The 15,304-nt window shown below is 39.7% G+C and overlaps 1 protein-coding gene across 1 annotated transcript; it reads right to left on the bottom strand.

The window, feature by feature from the left end:
• Nucleotides 1-899: 899 nt before the first annotated feature.
• LOC130459373 (uncharacterized) lies at nucleotides 900-13,354 on the bottom strand. The gene is made up of 2 exons (XM_056826714.1): nucleotides 12,384-13,354; nucleotides 900-1,986 (listed from the first exon to the last, which is right to left on the bottom strand). The coding sequence occupies exons 1-2, from the start codon at nucleotides 12,813-12,815 to the stop codon at nucleotides 1,414-1,416; spliced, it is 1,005 nt and encodes a 334-aa protein (XP_056682692.1). The 5' UTR covers nucleotides 12,816-13,354; the 3' UTR covers nucleotides 900-1,413.
• Nucleotides 13,355-15,304: the final 1,950 nt, after the last annotated feature.

Below are 15,304 nucleotides of genomic sequence, written 5' to 3'. Positions count from 1 at the left end.
CAAAGATCAGTTGTGTTTTGAAAAGCTAAAACTCTTCTCCTTTTATAGGAGAGTTTTACTTAGGGTTTGGTACCCATGTTTTCCTCAACCACCCACTAACAGTTACTGCTCAGTAACATGGGCATAGTTGGAGAGAAACAAGGGAGACCAAATCAAAACACTAAATGTACGTTGAACAGAAATACGTGGGGAGAGTTTCAAGGAACGTGGAAAAACTTTTACTTGAGAAACAAGGAGAATAAATCAGAATCATATGTTTCATTTGTTAATTAAATACATTTTATTTATTAAAAAGATTTTCCAAGTTAAAACTCTTTTATAATTACAGTTAACATATTTCATTTAAAACGTACCAAAATACTATGTCCCTTTCATACCAAATTACTTATAAACTTTATTAAATACTTACATAAATCCTAAAACATAAACTCATATGTTGTAGTCTTCATGTTGCACCTTTAGAAGCTTCACTCGAAGACTTCCCAATTTGTTCCTTCTCTGGAACGCCGAGGATCCACATAATATATGAGGATCTCGCCTTAGGAACTCGCCTAAGGATCTCGCCTTGCTTAATGATTATTTCTTCAATGTAGTGTCTGATATGGATCAATTACTTGCTTATATTCCACGTTGCTTAGTTTATCCAACTCAGGATCTCCTTAACTTAGCATTATCCCTCTAAGGATCTCGGAACCTATTATGCAACATAACTTAACCAATTGTCAGGAGTTTGCTTTGTCATCATCAAAACTTTAGGGACAACAATATTCCCCCTTTTTGGTGATGACAACAAAAGCAAACTTTCACTAAATGCAGCAATAATCAATTAGCATAAATATAAAGCAATAAACTAAATAAATTATTTTCATAAAAATTAATCTAAACTTCCTAAATGAAATTAAGGAAAATTGAAATTAATTTTAATAAACGAAAATAAAATTAAAAACGAGAAATAAAATTTTATAAACTTACATCGAGAAGAGAGTAGTGAGACGGATTCAAGTGATCAATTTAAGTTAAGTTTGCATTCATTTCCCCCTGTTGGCATTAACAAAAAGTAGAAATACACAATACTAATATATACCGATTAGAGCGCCCTCCGATCAACGGTTGGCAAACTAAGTTAGCCTCAAAGTTAAGTTCCAACGTACTAGATTTGAATAGAAAACATAATAAATAACTAGTCATGATTTTAGAGATACGTTCATTGATGAGTTCCACTAAAATTAAAGGAAATAAAATAAAATAAAGGAAATAAAGGATGTAACTGTATCCCATGAAAGGAGTACAAACCAAAAAAAAAATAAAAAGTTCCAAAATGAAAATAAAGCGTAATGTAGCACACACACACACAAAAAATTTGGGATCTTGGAAATTGGGATGGAACAAGGTTAGATTTTGGCAAAGAGATCCTCAAGTATGGGAAGGACTTGAATCCATTGGTTGAACTCCAGATAACAAGGCTGTAATCTGATTCTGGAGTTGTAGTATCATAGAATTTGTGGACTCTTGAAGCTTTATCATTCTATCCCTATCCTTTCTCAACATGATAACATGTTCCTTGAGTTCCTCCTTATTGGGATCATGAGATCCTAAGGAACTTGAAGAACCAAAAGCAGCAAACCCACCAAAGCCAGTAATGGAAGAAGGAACAGTAGGAGAGGGAGGAACAGGGATGTACCTTGGTTGAGGAACAGGGCTATCCACCTTTGGTGTAGGAACAGGGGTGGATTCCTTTTCCTCCTTTTCAAATTCAACAGTGTCCTCCAATACCTCTACGTTCCCATCATCATCCTCATTGTCACAAGATATGTCAACGAACACCGGAGGAACAATGACCTTAGGAACTCTAGTGGCTACCCTTATGCTCCTACGTTTACCACGAGGAACATCCTTTGGCACCTTAGGAACCACCTTAGTAGCCTTTTCCACCTTCTTGGGAACTACCTTAGGAACACCTTCTTTTTCCCCCTTACTTTTAGGTTCCTTCTGAAGGAAATAATGCCCTTGGTCCAAGTATGCATTCTATGTTAAGTCTAATAAATGCGGTTCAGTATTAATTAACAAGTTAATAATTCAGTGAGATCAAGTGAGCTGAATGCCTAGCTAGAGGCCGCTTCAGTTCAAGTGGAATTAATGATATTAATCCACAGCTTACTCTTGACTGAACCCGTAGGGTCACACAAATAGTACGTAAACGGATCAAGTATTTAATGGCATTAAATACTCCATCTATGAATATTCGGAACCGACGGATCTTGGTTTCAGTGGGAGCTAAGATCGTCACAGGCAAGAAATGAATACTCCGGAAACGATGATATTGCCGGAAACGGAAATATGGATCGTATCGGAAATATGAATATTATCCAAGTCGTAGATGTTGCCGGAAACGGAAACATGGTACGTATCGGAAAATATTGTTGGAAATGGAAATATTACCAGAATCGGAAATATTGCCGGAAACGGAAATATTGTCAGAATCGGAAATATTACCGGAATCGGAAAATAATTCCGGAAACGGAAATATTAAATATTTGTTCGAAACGGAAATTAATTCCGGAATCGGAAATATTGAATATTGTTCGTATCGGAAATAGATTCCGGAAATGGAATTTTAATCGGAAGCGTATCGTACGAATTAGCATCGGACGAGGCCTGCCGGACGAAGGCCCAGCACGAAGCCAGGCCATCGCCCAGCAAGCACGCACGCCACAGCCCAGCGCGCACAAGGCAACGCATGCGTGGGCCGCGCTGCGTGGGCTGCTGCTCGCATGCGTGGGCAGCCCTTGTGGCTGCCGTGTGTGTGTGAGTTTGAGCTCATGCGAGATTCCTGAATCTGCAAGAGTCAGTGTATGATTAAATGTCTATTCCTATTGGATAAATTGATTAAGTAGAATTCATGTAGAATTCTAATTCCAATTAATTCGCATCCTACTAGGATTACGATTCCTTTTCCATAACTCTATAAATAAAGGCCTAGGGGTCATAATTTATACACAAGTTTCAAAGTATTCAAAAGTGAGTTTTTGAGAGAAAATTCAAACACCCATCTTGCCCCAAAAGTGCCGAATTTTCTGAGTACCTTAAGGGCGATTCTAGTTGGTCAATCTTAAGGCGGATCCGGACGTGCTGTGGACTTTCTACGGAGGGACGACACTTGGAGTCCTAAAAGACTTGTTCTTGTTCGGTTCGGGCGCAGCTAGGGAAGGCACGCAACAAAGAGTATGCATCTAAACTATGCTAAATGATTATGTGTAAATAATATGTTTCCTGGGTTAATGGTTGTTTCCGCATGATCTATGTAATGTCATATGTATCATAACCTAACAGTGGTATCACGAGCCCCTTATTATTTTCATAATCTAAATTGCATGAACATGGTTAAATATTACAAATTTGCAAGAATTAAAAGGGGTGATTAATTTTCGTAATTGTTAATTAGTTGCAAATTGCGTTTATTTAATTATACGTACGCAGTTTTTCGGCAGTTTCTTCATTACTCATCCGAATTGAGTGATTTTTGTGTCAATTCCGCATGTAAAAGGCATTCTAAAATTTTGACAAAAATAGTATTTTTCTGCCGAACCCAGAATTCTCAAATTCGAAGCCTAACTATGACTTTTCGAAGGTTTTAGTTTTTCGAATGCAAAATTTCGTAAATTTAAGATGTTAAATTAAATATTTGCGATTCTTGTTGATAAATCTTGAATTTTTGATTGACCTACTGCATATGTTTAACAAGTTTGAATGCCTAGTCTTGTTAATTATGCAATCTAATTTGTAATTATGATTAATTTGTTGAAAATTAGAATAATTTAGAATTAATTTGATTTTCATAATTAATTGTAATTTAATTAGAAACCTATGATTAAAAACCACCATAAAAATTGTAAATTTACGATAAATTTTAAATTTTTATGACCTAGACTTGAATCCATAACAATCGGAAATCAATTGGATAATAAATTTTCGATTTTTCGCCCTAAAATTATGAAATTAATATTATTTATTAATTTGTCATTAATTTTAAATATAAATTTTAAATTTTATGCGATTCGTTCAAATAACTTGCACGCGCGAAGCAATGGACGCTTCGTGTTACCCTTAAGGGGTGTTGTATAATGCGGGCATGCGACGACGAGCAAGGGAGCTCGTCGCCCGTGCGGCACGAATGCAATGAGCAAGGCCGTAGTGCACGAGCACAAGGCAGCAGCCCTGCCTTGTGTCGTGTGCCACGAGCAATGAACGTATGGGCATGGGCGAGGGGCGAGCCAAGGCAGTCGCGTGTGGGCAGCAAGCGAGCTGCGCCACAGCGCGCGCTGCCTCGCACAACAGCGCGCAGCCTCGTGCGCAGCGAGCGCAAGCTCGCGTGCCACGAGCGCTGCGCCCAGCATCACTCGCGCGCACCAGCGAGCGATCTCGCGCGCCAGCGCGCGATCTCGCGCGCCAGCGAGCGATGCAGCGCCCCAGCGAGCGATGGCTCGCGCGCACCAGCGAGCGATCTCGCGCACCAGCGCGCGATCTCGCGCGCCAGCGAGCGATGCAGCGCCCCAGCGAGCGATGGCTCGCGCGCACCAGCGAGCGATCTCGCGCACCAGCGAGCGCGGTAACGCGCGCGCGCTGCGAGCGATAGCTCGCGTGCGGTGGGCGCTGTGCGGAGGCTTGCGTATGGGACAGCAGCAGCTATGCAACGAGCGCATGGGCTGCGCGCACATGGCCAGCAATGGCTGTGTGCGTACAGCCCATGGGCGTGCAACGCGTAGGGTGTTTGCGTTACGATTAGATCGTTTTGAATGTTTAATTTGAAAATTTCAGTTCACGTAATTTTTAATTGATTTTAAAATTAATAATTTGAATTAATTTCTTGGATTTTAATTTTGAATATTATAATTATAATAAATGGCATTTATTCTAATTATTTTACTAAAATTAAAATCATAAATTAATTTAAATGTGACTGAAATTAAAATTAAATTTTTGGATTCAATTATAAATTTATATGAGCTTTAAATTTTAATTAAATTTGTATGTTTCCGGTTAGACTAGAAATACAATTTTATGTTTAAAATTAGTAAAACATATGAATTTATTGGTTTGAGTGGGAGTGCTTTTAGTCATAAACTCTTGATTAGGTCTACAAATCCTTAAGGTTAAAACAACTCGATTAGAATTAATAAGGACTGAATAATTGGTAGATTATTGGTGCCCTTGATTAATTGCTGCAAATGTTTACGTGATGCATAATGTGTTTAACTAACCAGCTATGTGGGCCATTCATGATAATGAATGGGTGAATGGTATATATTGTATATGTACTGTTTTGCAGGTTATGAAGTGACTAGTATGGCCCAAATAGGATAGAAAAATATGGTCTGCGTACCATTAATTTGAATGTAATTGGTCTAAAGTACCAAAGTTGTTTTTCAATTCAAATATGGTCTGCGTACCATCAAATAGTTGTAATTAGTTATAACTTATCCTATTTGAAGAAAATGGTGCCTCCCACGGAGATTTTCAAGACGGACTTTGAAGTCAAAGCTTCAAGATGAAGTCGGGCCATACTAGATCACAAATATCTTATGCATGTTTTAAGTTATTTATTGCTTTAAATATGTCTTAAAATGCATGAGATCAAAAGCTTGATTATGTTGCATGATTAAGGATTTTAGTTCACTTAAAATCTAACCAACATAGTAAGAGCCTTAAGTTCCAAACTTAAAAATTGAGTTAAAAGGTGCCATGCCAAAATATACACTTGCTTGGATATCCTTTACATCAATCTAGTAATAGTTTTCGCTCAGCGAGGTGTTACTTATTGGTCCTAAAGGGGCAAGGTACACAAATAATTGTGAGTACATGTTAGTTTTGGTGAAACTCAACGATATAAATAAGGAGTCCTTTTATGTCGTGGCAAATTCGATAGGTTTACCTAATAAGTTCTTAGACGTACCTATCAACCAAGAATAGTTTCTAGACTATTAGCAAAAGGCTTTTGCTTACCTAAGATGTTCTAGGATTAAGTCGACAAACTGTGCTTAGTTCTTCAATGATTTTAGGATCTTGGAATCATTTTATTCACACCTGCCGGAACACATAACTTGAATAAAATGCTTAATAAACATTGAATTATGCATGTATGCTAGAATTTAAGTTTATTAAGAGAAACTGTGAATGGTTATTTATTTGTTTATTCTTTTCAATTGTAGTTTTTAATATGGCAAACAACAATTCATTCAACATTCGATCAATTCTCGAAAAGGAGAAGTTGAACGGGAAAAACTTCCTTGACTGGCAAAGGAACTTGCAAATAGTTCTTATGCAGGAAGAAAAGGAGTATGTCCTAGATGAGGCGATGCCCGAAGCTCCAGGCGACGGGATCACTCAGGCAGCCCTCAATCGTTGGATTGATGCCAACAAGGATGTGAAATGTCTAATGCTCGCCACTATGAGTGCGGATCTGCAGAAAACGTTCATCAACTCAGATGCTTTCACAATCATCAGTGAGTTAAAGAACATGTTCCAAGATCTGGCTCGAGTCAAAAGATTCGAGACTCATAGGCAAATTCTTGAGACCAAGCTTAAGAAAGGCGAGCCCGTAAGTCCACATGTTCTCAAAATGATTGGACTCATTGAGAATATGAGTCGGCTGGATCAGCAATTTTCTCAGGAAATGGCTATAGACACCATCCTCCATTCTCTTCATAGCGGGTATGATCAGTTCAAACTGAACTACAGTATGAATAGTCTGGACAAAACGCTCACTGAGCTTCACGGTATGCTGAAGACCGCTGAAAAGACGCTCAAAAGTGATAAGCAGGATGTGCTTATGGTGCGTGGGGGCAAGTTCAAGAAATCTGGAAAGAAGAGGAATGCTAAGAAAGGTGGCAACAAGGCCAGCCCAACTAAGCAAACTGGCGCCAAATCTGCAAAGAGGAAGGTCAGTCAACCCACTTCTGAATCCGAATGCTTCTACTGCAAGAAGAAGGGGCATTGGAAGAGAGATTGCTTGAAGCTAAAGGAAGATCAGAAGAACGGAACAGTCGTTCCATCTTCAGGTATTTTCGTTATAGACTGTATACTTGCTAATTCAACTTCTTGGGTATTAGATACAGGTTGTGGCTCACACTTATGTTCCAATCCACAGGGACTAAGAAGAAGTAGAAAGTTAAGCAAGGGTGAAGTCGACCTACGAGTGGGAAATGGAGCACGGATTGCTGCATTAGCTGTAGGAACATACTATTTGTCGTTGCCCTCCGGGCTAGTTTTGGAACTGGAAGAATGTTTCCATGTTCCAAGTCTTACTAAAAACATCATTTCAGTTTCTTGCTTAGATGCTAAGGGATTTTCCTTTATAATAAAAGACAATAGTTGTTCGTTTTATTTTAAAGAGATGTTTTATGGATCTGCTAGATTAGTCAATGGACTTTATTTATTAGATCACGACAAACAAGTATATAACATAAATACCAAAAAGGCCAAAAAGGATGATTCAGATCTCACCTATCTGTGGCATTGTCGATTAGGCCATATAAACTTGAAACGCTTAGAAAGACTTCAAAGAGAAGGAATTCTAGAACCATTTGACTTAGAGGATTATGGTAAATGCGAATCATGTTTACTTGGCAAAATGACAAAGCAACCTTTCTCTAAAGTTGGAGAAAGAGCAAATGAACTATTGGGTTTAATCCATACAGATGTATGTGGACCAATGAGTACAAATGCTAGAGGTGGTTTCAGCTACTTTATCACTTTCACTGATGACTTCAGTAGGTATGGTTATGTCTACCTAATGAAGCATAAGTCTGAATCCTTTGACAAATTCAAGGAATTTCAGAGTGAAGTAGAGAATCAATTAGGCAAGAAGATCAAGGCACTGCGGTCTGATAGAGGCGGTGAATATCTGAGCTATGAATTTGATGACCATCTGAAAGAATGTGGAATTCTATCAGAATTGACTCCTCCTGGAACACCACAATGGAACGGTGTGTCAGAACGGAGGAACAGAACCTTGCTAGACATGGTCAGGTCAATGATGGGTCAGGCCGAACTTCCATTAGAATTTTGGGGACATGCACTAAATACAGCTGCACTCACTATAAATAGAGCTCCGTCTAAAGCTGTCGAAAAGACTCCATACGAATTATGGTTTGGAAAGCCTCCAAATGTGTCTTTTCTTAAGATTTGGGGATGTGAAGTATACGTCAAACGATTAATTTCAGACAAACTTCATCCAAAATCTGACAAATGTATCCTTGTGGGCTATCCAAAGGAAACAAAGGGGTATTACTTCTACAATACATCTGAGAACAAAGTGTTTGTTGCTCGAGATGGTGTCTTTTTGGAGAAGGATCATATTTCCAAAATGACAAGTGGGAGAAAAGTAGACCTCGAAGAAATTCGAGTCGAACAACAAACTCTAGAGAATGCTCAAGATGACATTCAGGATGAAACTCAGAGACCTTTAGAAGAATCTGGTGAGAATCATGGTCAATCTAGAAATGTTACCCCGCGTAGATCGCAAAGATATAGATCTCAACCGGAAAGGTACTTAGGTATTTTGACGAACGAGAGCTATGACGTTCTATTACTTGAAAGTGATGAACCTGCGACTTACAAGCAAGCTATGACGAGCCCTAGCTCCAAGCAATGGCAAGAAGCCATGCAATCTGAATTAGACTCCATGTCTGAAAACCAAGTATGGGATTTGGTCGATTTGCCAGATGGCTACCAAGCCATTGGAAGCAAATGGGTTTTCAAACTGAAAAGGACAAGGATGGGAAACTTGAAGTTTTCAAAGCTAGATTGGTTGCGAAAGGTTACAGGCAAGTCCACGGTGTGGATTACGATGAAACCTTTTCACCAGTTGCAATGCTAAAGTCTATTCGGATAATGTTAGCAATCGCTGCATATTACGATTACGAAATATGGCAGATGGATGTCAAAACTGCTTTCTTAAACGGCGTTTTAACAGAAACTGTGTTTATGACACAGCCTGAAGGTTTTGAGGATCCAAAGAATGCTAAAAAGGTATGCAAGCTAAAGAAATCAATCTACGGATTGAAGCAGGCATCCAGGAGCTGGAATATACGTTTTGATGAAGCGGTCAGTGACTTTGGTTTCATCAAGAACGCGGACGAATCTTGTGTATACAAGAAGGTCAGTGGGAGCAAAATTGCTTTCCTAGTATTATATGTCGACGACATATTGCTTATCGGAAATGACATTCCTATGTTGAACTCTGTCAAGATTTGGCTTGGGAAATGTTTTTCGATGAAGGATCTAGGAGAAGCACAGTACATATTGGGCATCAAGATTTACAGAGATAGATCTAAAAAGATGATTGGACTTAGTCAAAGCACTTATATCAATAAGGTGCTTGATAGGTTCAAGATGGCGGACTCCAAGCGAGGCTACCTACCCATGTCTCATGGAATGACTCTAAGCAAGACTCAGTGCCCAAAAACACTTGATGAGCGTAGACGAATGAATGGGATTCCATATGCATCATTGATTGGTTCAATAATGTATGCTATGATATGTACACGCCCGGATGTTGCGTACGCACTCAGTGCTACGAGCAGATACCAGTCAGACCCAGGAGAGGCGCATTGGACTGCTGCCAAGAATATTCTGAAGTACCTGAAAAGGCACAAAGATGACTTCCTGGTCTATGGTGGAGATGATGAATTAATTGTTAAAGGCTATACGGACGCAAGTTTCCAAACCGACAAAGATGATTTCAGATCACAGTCTGGGTTTGTCTTCTGCCTCAACGGAGGAGCAGTAAGCTGGAAAAGTGCTAAGCAAAGCACCATTGCGGATTCTACAACTGAAGCGGAGTACATTGCTGCACATGAAGCAGCAAAGGAAGCTATATGGCTAAGGAAGTTCATAGGAGAACTTGGTGTAGTCCCCTCCATTAAAGGACCAATAGCCCTGTATTGTGATAATAACGGAGCTATTGCACAGGCAAAAGAGCCTAGACACCACCAGAGAGTCAAGCATGTACTTCGTAGATTTCACCTTCTACGAGAGTTCGTTGAAAGAAAAGAAGTCGAGATAAGCAAAATTGGAACTGATGACAACATATCAGATCCATTAACTAAACCTCTGCCGCAAGCGAAGCACAACTCGCACACTGCAGCTATGGGAATCAAGCATATTGGAGAATGGCTTTGATGTCTCTGTTTAATGTTTTAAAGTTTTAGAGTTTAAATCTTTGTAAAACATTACTGGTTAATCATTCACAATAAATGAAAGGAATTCATTTTTCCATTTAATTTGTGGTTTATTAAATGATGAGTCCCTTCAACTTGACGATATATTCAAGATAGACTGTCAGGACCAGTCCTGTGACTAAGAAATGTCTATCAAGTGAACTTGAATGTCAAAGGTTGAAAATGGTCCCTAGTCGGAGTTTTCTATAAAATTGGACGCATAGAAAACGTTAGACGATTAGAATGCAAGATGACTAGTAGTTCTGTTTCTTGAACTATGTGGACATGGCAATGTCATAATCATTTGCATAGATACTTACTTTGGGAAGACTAGTATCGGACAAGACCTATGAAACTTTACTGTAAGAGATGAAAGTCTGTCATAAGTAAATTTCATTAAATTATTAGACACTAAATCCTCAATACCTGAGTGATTTGAGATTACTTGTTTGAGAACTGGTTGCTTTGACGTTGACCAACCGTCGCACCGTAAAAGGAGGCTATAAAGGCAACGCTCATGTAATCACCTATCAAACGAAGTCTAATCTCAAGATCGCAAGATTGGGATTGTCCTCCCATAAATCGGGATGAGATGCTTAAAAGTTGTACAAGGCCACTCGGAGAGCTAGAAACTGTGAAATGCATGGCCGTGCTCGGATGAATCATAGGCTATGATTATCTGTTTATTTGATCAGTTGAACTCTGAAACCGAGGAACACCTCTGGACATAATAAGGATGACAACTCTTACCTTATGTTCAAGAGCAAGCATCGAGCGACAAAGGAATTAGGAAATGCACACTTGTCCCTAAGGACAAGTGGGAGACTGAAGGAAATAATGCCCTTGGTCCAAGTATGCATTCTATGTTAAGTCTAATAAATGCGGTTCAGTATTAATTAACAAGTTAATAATTCAGTGAGATCAAGTGAGCTGAATGCCTAGCTAGAGGCCGCTTCAGTTCAAGTGGAATTAATGATATTAATCCACAGCTTACTCTTGACTGAACCCGTAGGGTCACACAAATAGTACGTAAACGGATCAAGTATTTAATGGCATTAAATACTCCATCTATGAATATTCGGAACCGACGGATCTTGGTTTCAGTGGGAGCTAAGATCGTCACAGGCAAGAAATGAATACTCCGGAAACGATGATATTGCCGGAAACGGAAATATGGATCGTATCGGAAATATGAATATTATCCAAGTCGTAGATGTTGCCGGAAACGGAAACATGGTACGTATCGGAAAATATTGTTGGAAATGGAAATATTACCAGAATCGGAAATATTGCCGGAAACGGAAATATTGTCAGAATCGGAAATATTACCGGAATCGGAAAATAATTCCGGAAACGGAAATATTAAATATTTGTTCGAAACGGAAATTAATTCCGGAATCGGAAATATTGAATATTGTTCGTATCGGAAATAGATTCCGGAAATGGAATTTTAATCGGAAGCGTATCGTACGAATTAGCATCGGACGAGGCCTGCCGGACGAAGGCCCAGCACGAAGCCAGGCCATCGCCCAGCAAGCACGCACGCCACAGCCCAGCGCGCACAAGGCAACGCATGCGTGGGCCGCGCTGCGTGGGCTGCTGCTCGCATGCGTGGGCAGCCCTTGTGGCTGCCGTGTGTGTGTGAGTTTGAGCTCATGCGAGATTCCTGAATCTGCAAGAGTCAGTGTATGATTAAATGTCTATTCCTATTGGATAAATTGATTAAGTAGAATTCATGTAGAATTCTAATTCCAATTAATTCGCATCCTACTAGGATTACGATTCCTTTTCCATAACTCTATAAATAAAGGCCTAGGGGTCATAATTTATACACAAGTTTCAAAGTATTCAAAAGTGAGTTTTTGAGAGAAAATTCAAACACCCATCTTGCCCCAAAAGTGCCGAATTTTCTGAGTACCTTAAGGGCGATTCTAGTTGGTCAATCTTAAGGCGGATCCGGACGTGCTGTGGACTTTCTACGGAGGGACGACACTTGGAGTCCTAAAAGACTTGTTCTTGTTCGGTTCGGGCGCAGCTAGGGAAGGCACGCAACAAAGAGTATGCATCTAAACTATGCTAAATGATTATGTGTAAATAATATGTTTCCTGGGTTAATGGTTGTTTCCGCATGATCTATGTAATGTCATATGTATCATAACCTAACACCTTCACTGTAGCCATGGCCCAACATAATCTCCCATTAACTACTTGTAGATTCATGCTTTTTAATAAATCACTTTGCACAATTTGTTGACTAGTGACCATCAACTCTCCATAGTCACGCAAATCCACAGAGAAACTCCTAAACACCATTGTCAACAATGAAGCATAACCAACTTTATAATCTGAAGGAACACAATGGGATAAGTGTTTAATCATTAAGGCAGGAAAGTTGATTGGTATTTTGTGTTCAAGGCAATACATCAAAGAAGCATCATAGAGGTTGGCCAAGGTACGCTTTTGAGTGCGAGGAACAATACCTCTACGAACAAGGTTAAAAAGTAGTTTTTGTAGAGGGGTGGGAAACAAGCTTTGGTTAGTTAAGGAACACACTTTAAGATCTCCTCCTATTGCTTCCACAAGTTGTTCATTAGTCATCACACCAATCTGAATTTAAGCGGTTGCTCCTTTCACATATAAATCAAATCCCTCATTACGAATATTCAATAACTTTGCAATATATTCAGCATTAAATTCAAACGCTGTTCCATTCACACTACTTGAACAAACACCATCCACATATTTAAAATTCGCGCGAAATTCATTCATAGCATCCGGAAATATGGAGGTTTTAGAATAATCACAAAATAGACTTACCCATCCCTGATGTTTAAGAATTTCCATGAATTCCTCAAGATTAGTTTCACACCAAGTCTGATTTACGGCAAAAGCCTTAACCAAATTCGCCTCATCCGCCGAAAGGACCCGGGTTGGGGTTATTTCCCCCTTAGAACAAGCCACGGTCTTTTTTGATTTCACAACCACCCCACCACCCGACCGCCGCTGCCTTTTCGCGGGTCGGTGGTGGGTCTGCTCTTTCGACAAAACGGAGGGGGAGGGTGGGCTGGGCGGAGAGATAAGGTTGGTGGGTGGTGCTGTCGCGAGTTGGGCGGGTTGTGGGGCAAGATCCGTCGCGAGATGGGGTGTTGGTGGGTTCGCGACTGGGTCGATTAGGGGAGGGGGAAGCGCGACTGGGTGGGCGGACGGAGGAGGTAGGTCGAGCAGGGGTTGGGTGAGGATTAGGCCGGCGGCGGTGGTGTCGGACGCGGGGGAGAGCTGGGAGCCGGTGGTTGTTGTGGATGGAAGAGAAGGGTCGTGGCTGAGATTTAGGGCGAGGGAGGCGACTGCTGGGATATCGGTGGTCGGTCGGTCGGCCGGGTTGGGTCCGGTCGCCGACTTGCCGCCGCCGTCGGGTTCTTGTAGTCGGCCGCCGTCCATGGTGGTTAGGTTTTCAGATTTTGAATTTTGAAAATCTAAGGTTTTTGGTGATGGAATTTGGGGATTTTTATTTTGTTGAATTTGTTGTGGAATGGGTGAGATATCCATAGGAGTAGGGGATAGAGATTTTCTTTTTCGTTTCAGATTTGTGTTTAAACTTGTTCTCACCATTGTTGGAGATGGTGGAGAAGATGAAGGAAGATGGAGAGGAGGAGTGTAGATTATCAAGGCTTGTTCCTTTGATGTTTTCTGTATTTGAGGTGGGCTAGGGTATGATAGATCCATAGGAGTGGGTGTGAGTTCCATTAGCTTTAAAATTTGAAAAAGATAAAATTTGGTGGAATAATAAAAAGTTTAAGGATATATTTATAAGAAAAAAAATTAATTTGTGGAAAAATAAAATTTGTGGAAAAATTAAATAAAATGAGTAAATAAAAATTTGTAACAGAAGATAACCATGATCCTCCTAAATTAGTGGAACTTTGTGAATTACGTATCTCATATTACTGACTAATTAAATACACATTTTTAATTCGAAATTTTTAGTTGTTCCTCAACGATGGTAAACTTCAGTTATGCTTTACGCACATGTATTTATAATGGTATACAGTAGTAATGCATAAATCTAAAAGAGTCATACCTCATGAGGATCTGTCAGCTTCCTTATCTTATTTTGATCATCCCGAGTTCCATTCTCATTTTCTCATGCTTCTCTCTGCTTAAAGGTTTAGTCATAATATCTGCAATTTGATTCTCAGTTTGACAAAAGTCCAACTTGATTAAACCTTTTTCAACATTATCCTTAAGAAAGTGATGCCTAATATGAATATGCTTAACCCGGGAATGATGTACCGGATCCTTAGAAATGCAGATTGCGCTAGTGTTATCACAGTAAATAGGAACACAATCATATATGATCCCAAAATCCCTTAACTGTTGCTTTATCCACAGTATTTGAGAGCAACATGCAGCAGCTGCTACATATTCAGCTTCTGCTGTGGATAAAGCAACGGTATTCTGTTTCTTGGAACCCCAAGAAACCATGCAAGATCCTAGGAATTGAACCATACCTGATGTGCTCTTTCGGTTTACTAAATCACCTGCATAATCTGCATCTGCATATCCTTTTAAATCGAAAGTTCCACTTCTTGGATAAAACAGACATAGATCGTCTGTTCCTTTGAGGTATCTGAATATCCTCTTCACTGCAGTCATGTGGGACTCCTTTGGGTTTGATTGAAATCTTGCACACAACCCAACACTGAATGATATGTCTGGTCTGCTTGCGGTTAGGTATAGTAGAGATCCAATCATTCCCCTGTACGTCGTTTGATTCACACTTTTTCCTGTGGGATCCTCATCTAGTCTTGTGGCTGTTCCAATGGGAGTGTGATTTGTTTTCACTGAATCTAGCTCGTACTTTTTGAGGAGTTCCTTCACGTACTTTTGTTGGTGGATCATAATTCCTTCCTTAGTTTGTTTGATTTGCAAACCAAGAAAGAAATTGAGTTCCCCCATCATACTCATTTGAAACTCACTGCACATTAAATTAGCAAAATCCTTGCACAAATTTTCGTTAGTAGCACCAAATAATATATCATCGACATAAATTTGTACAACTAATAAGTCAGATCCTTTTGATTTTAAAA

This window comes from Spinacia oleracea, chromosome 4 (assembly GCF_020520425.1).
Source record: "Spinacia oleracea cultivar Varoflay chromosome 4, BTI_SOV_V1, whole genome shotgun sequence".
In the NCBI taxonomy this organism is placed as follows: Eukaryota; Viridiplantae; Streptophyta; class Magnoliopsida; order Caryophyllales; family Amaranthaceae; genus Spinacia; species Spinacia oleracea.
This window is presented reverse-complemented; position numbering and strand designations above follow the sequence as displayed.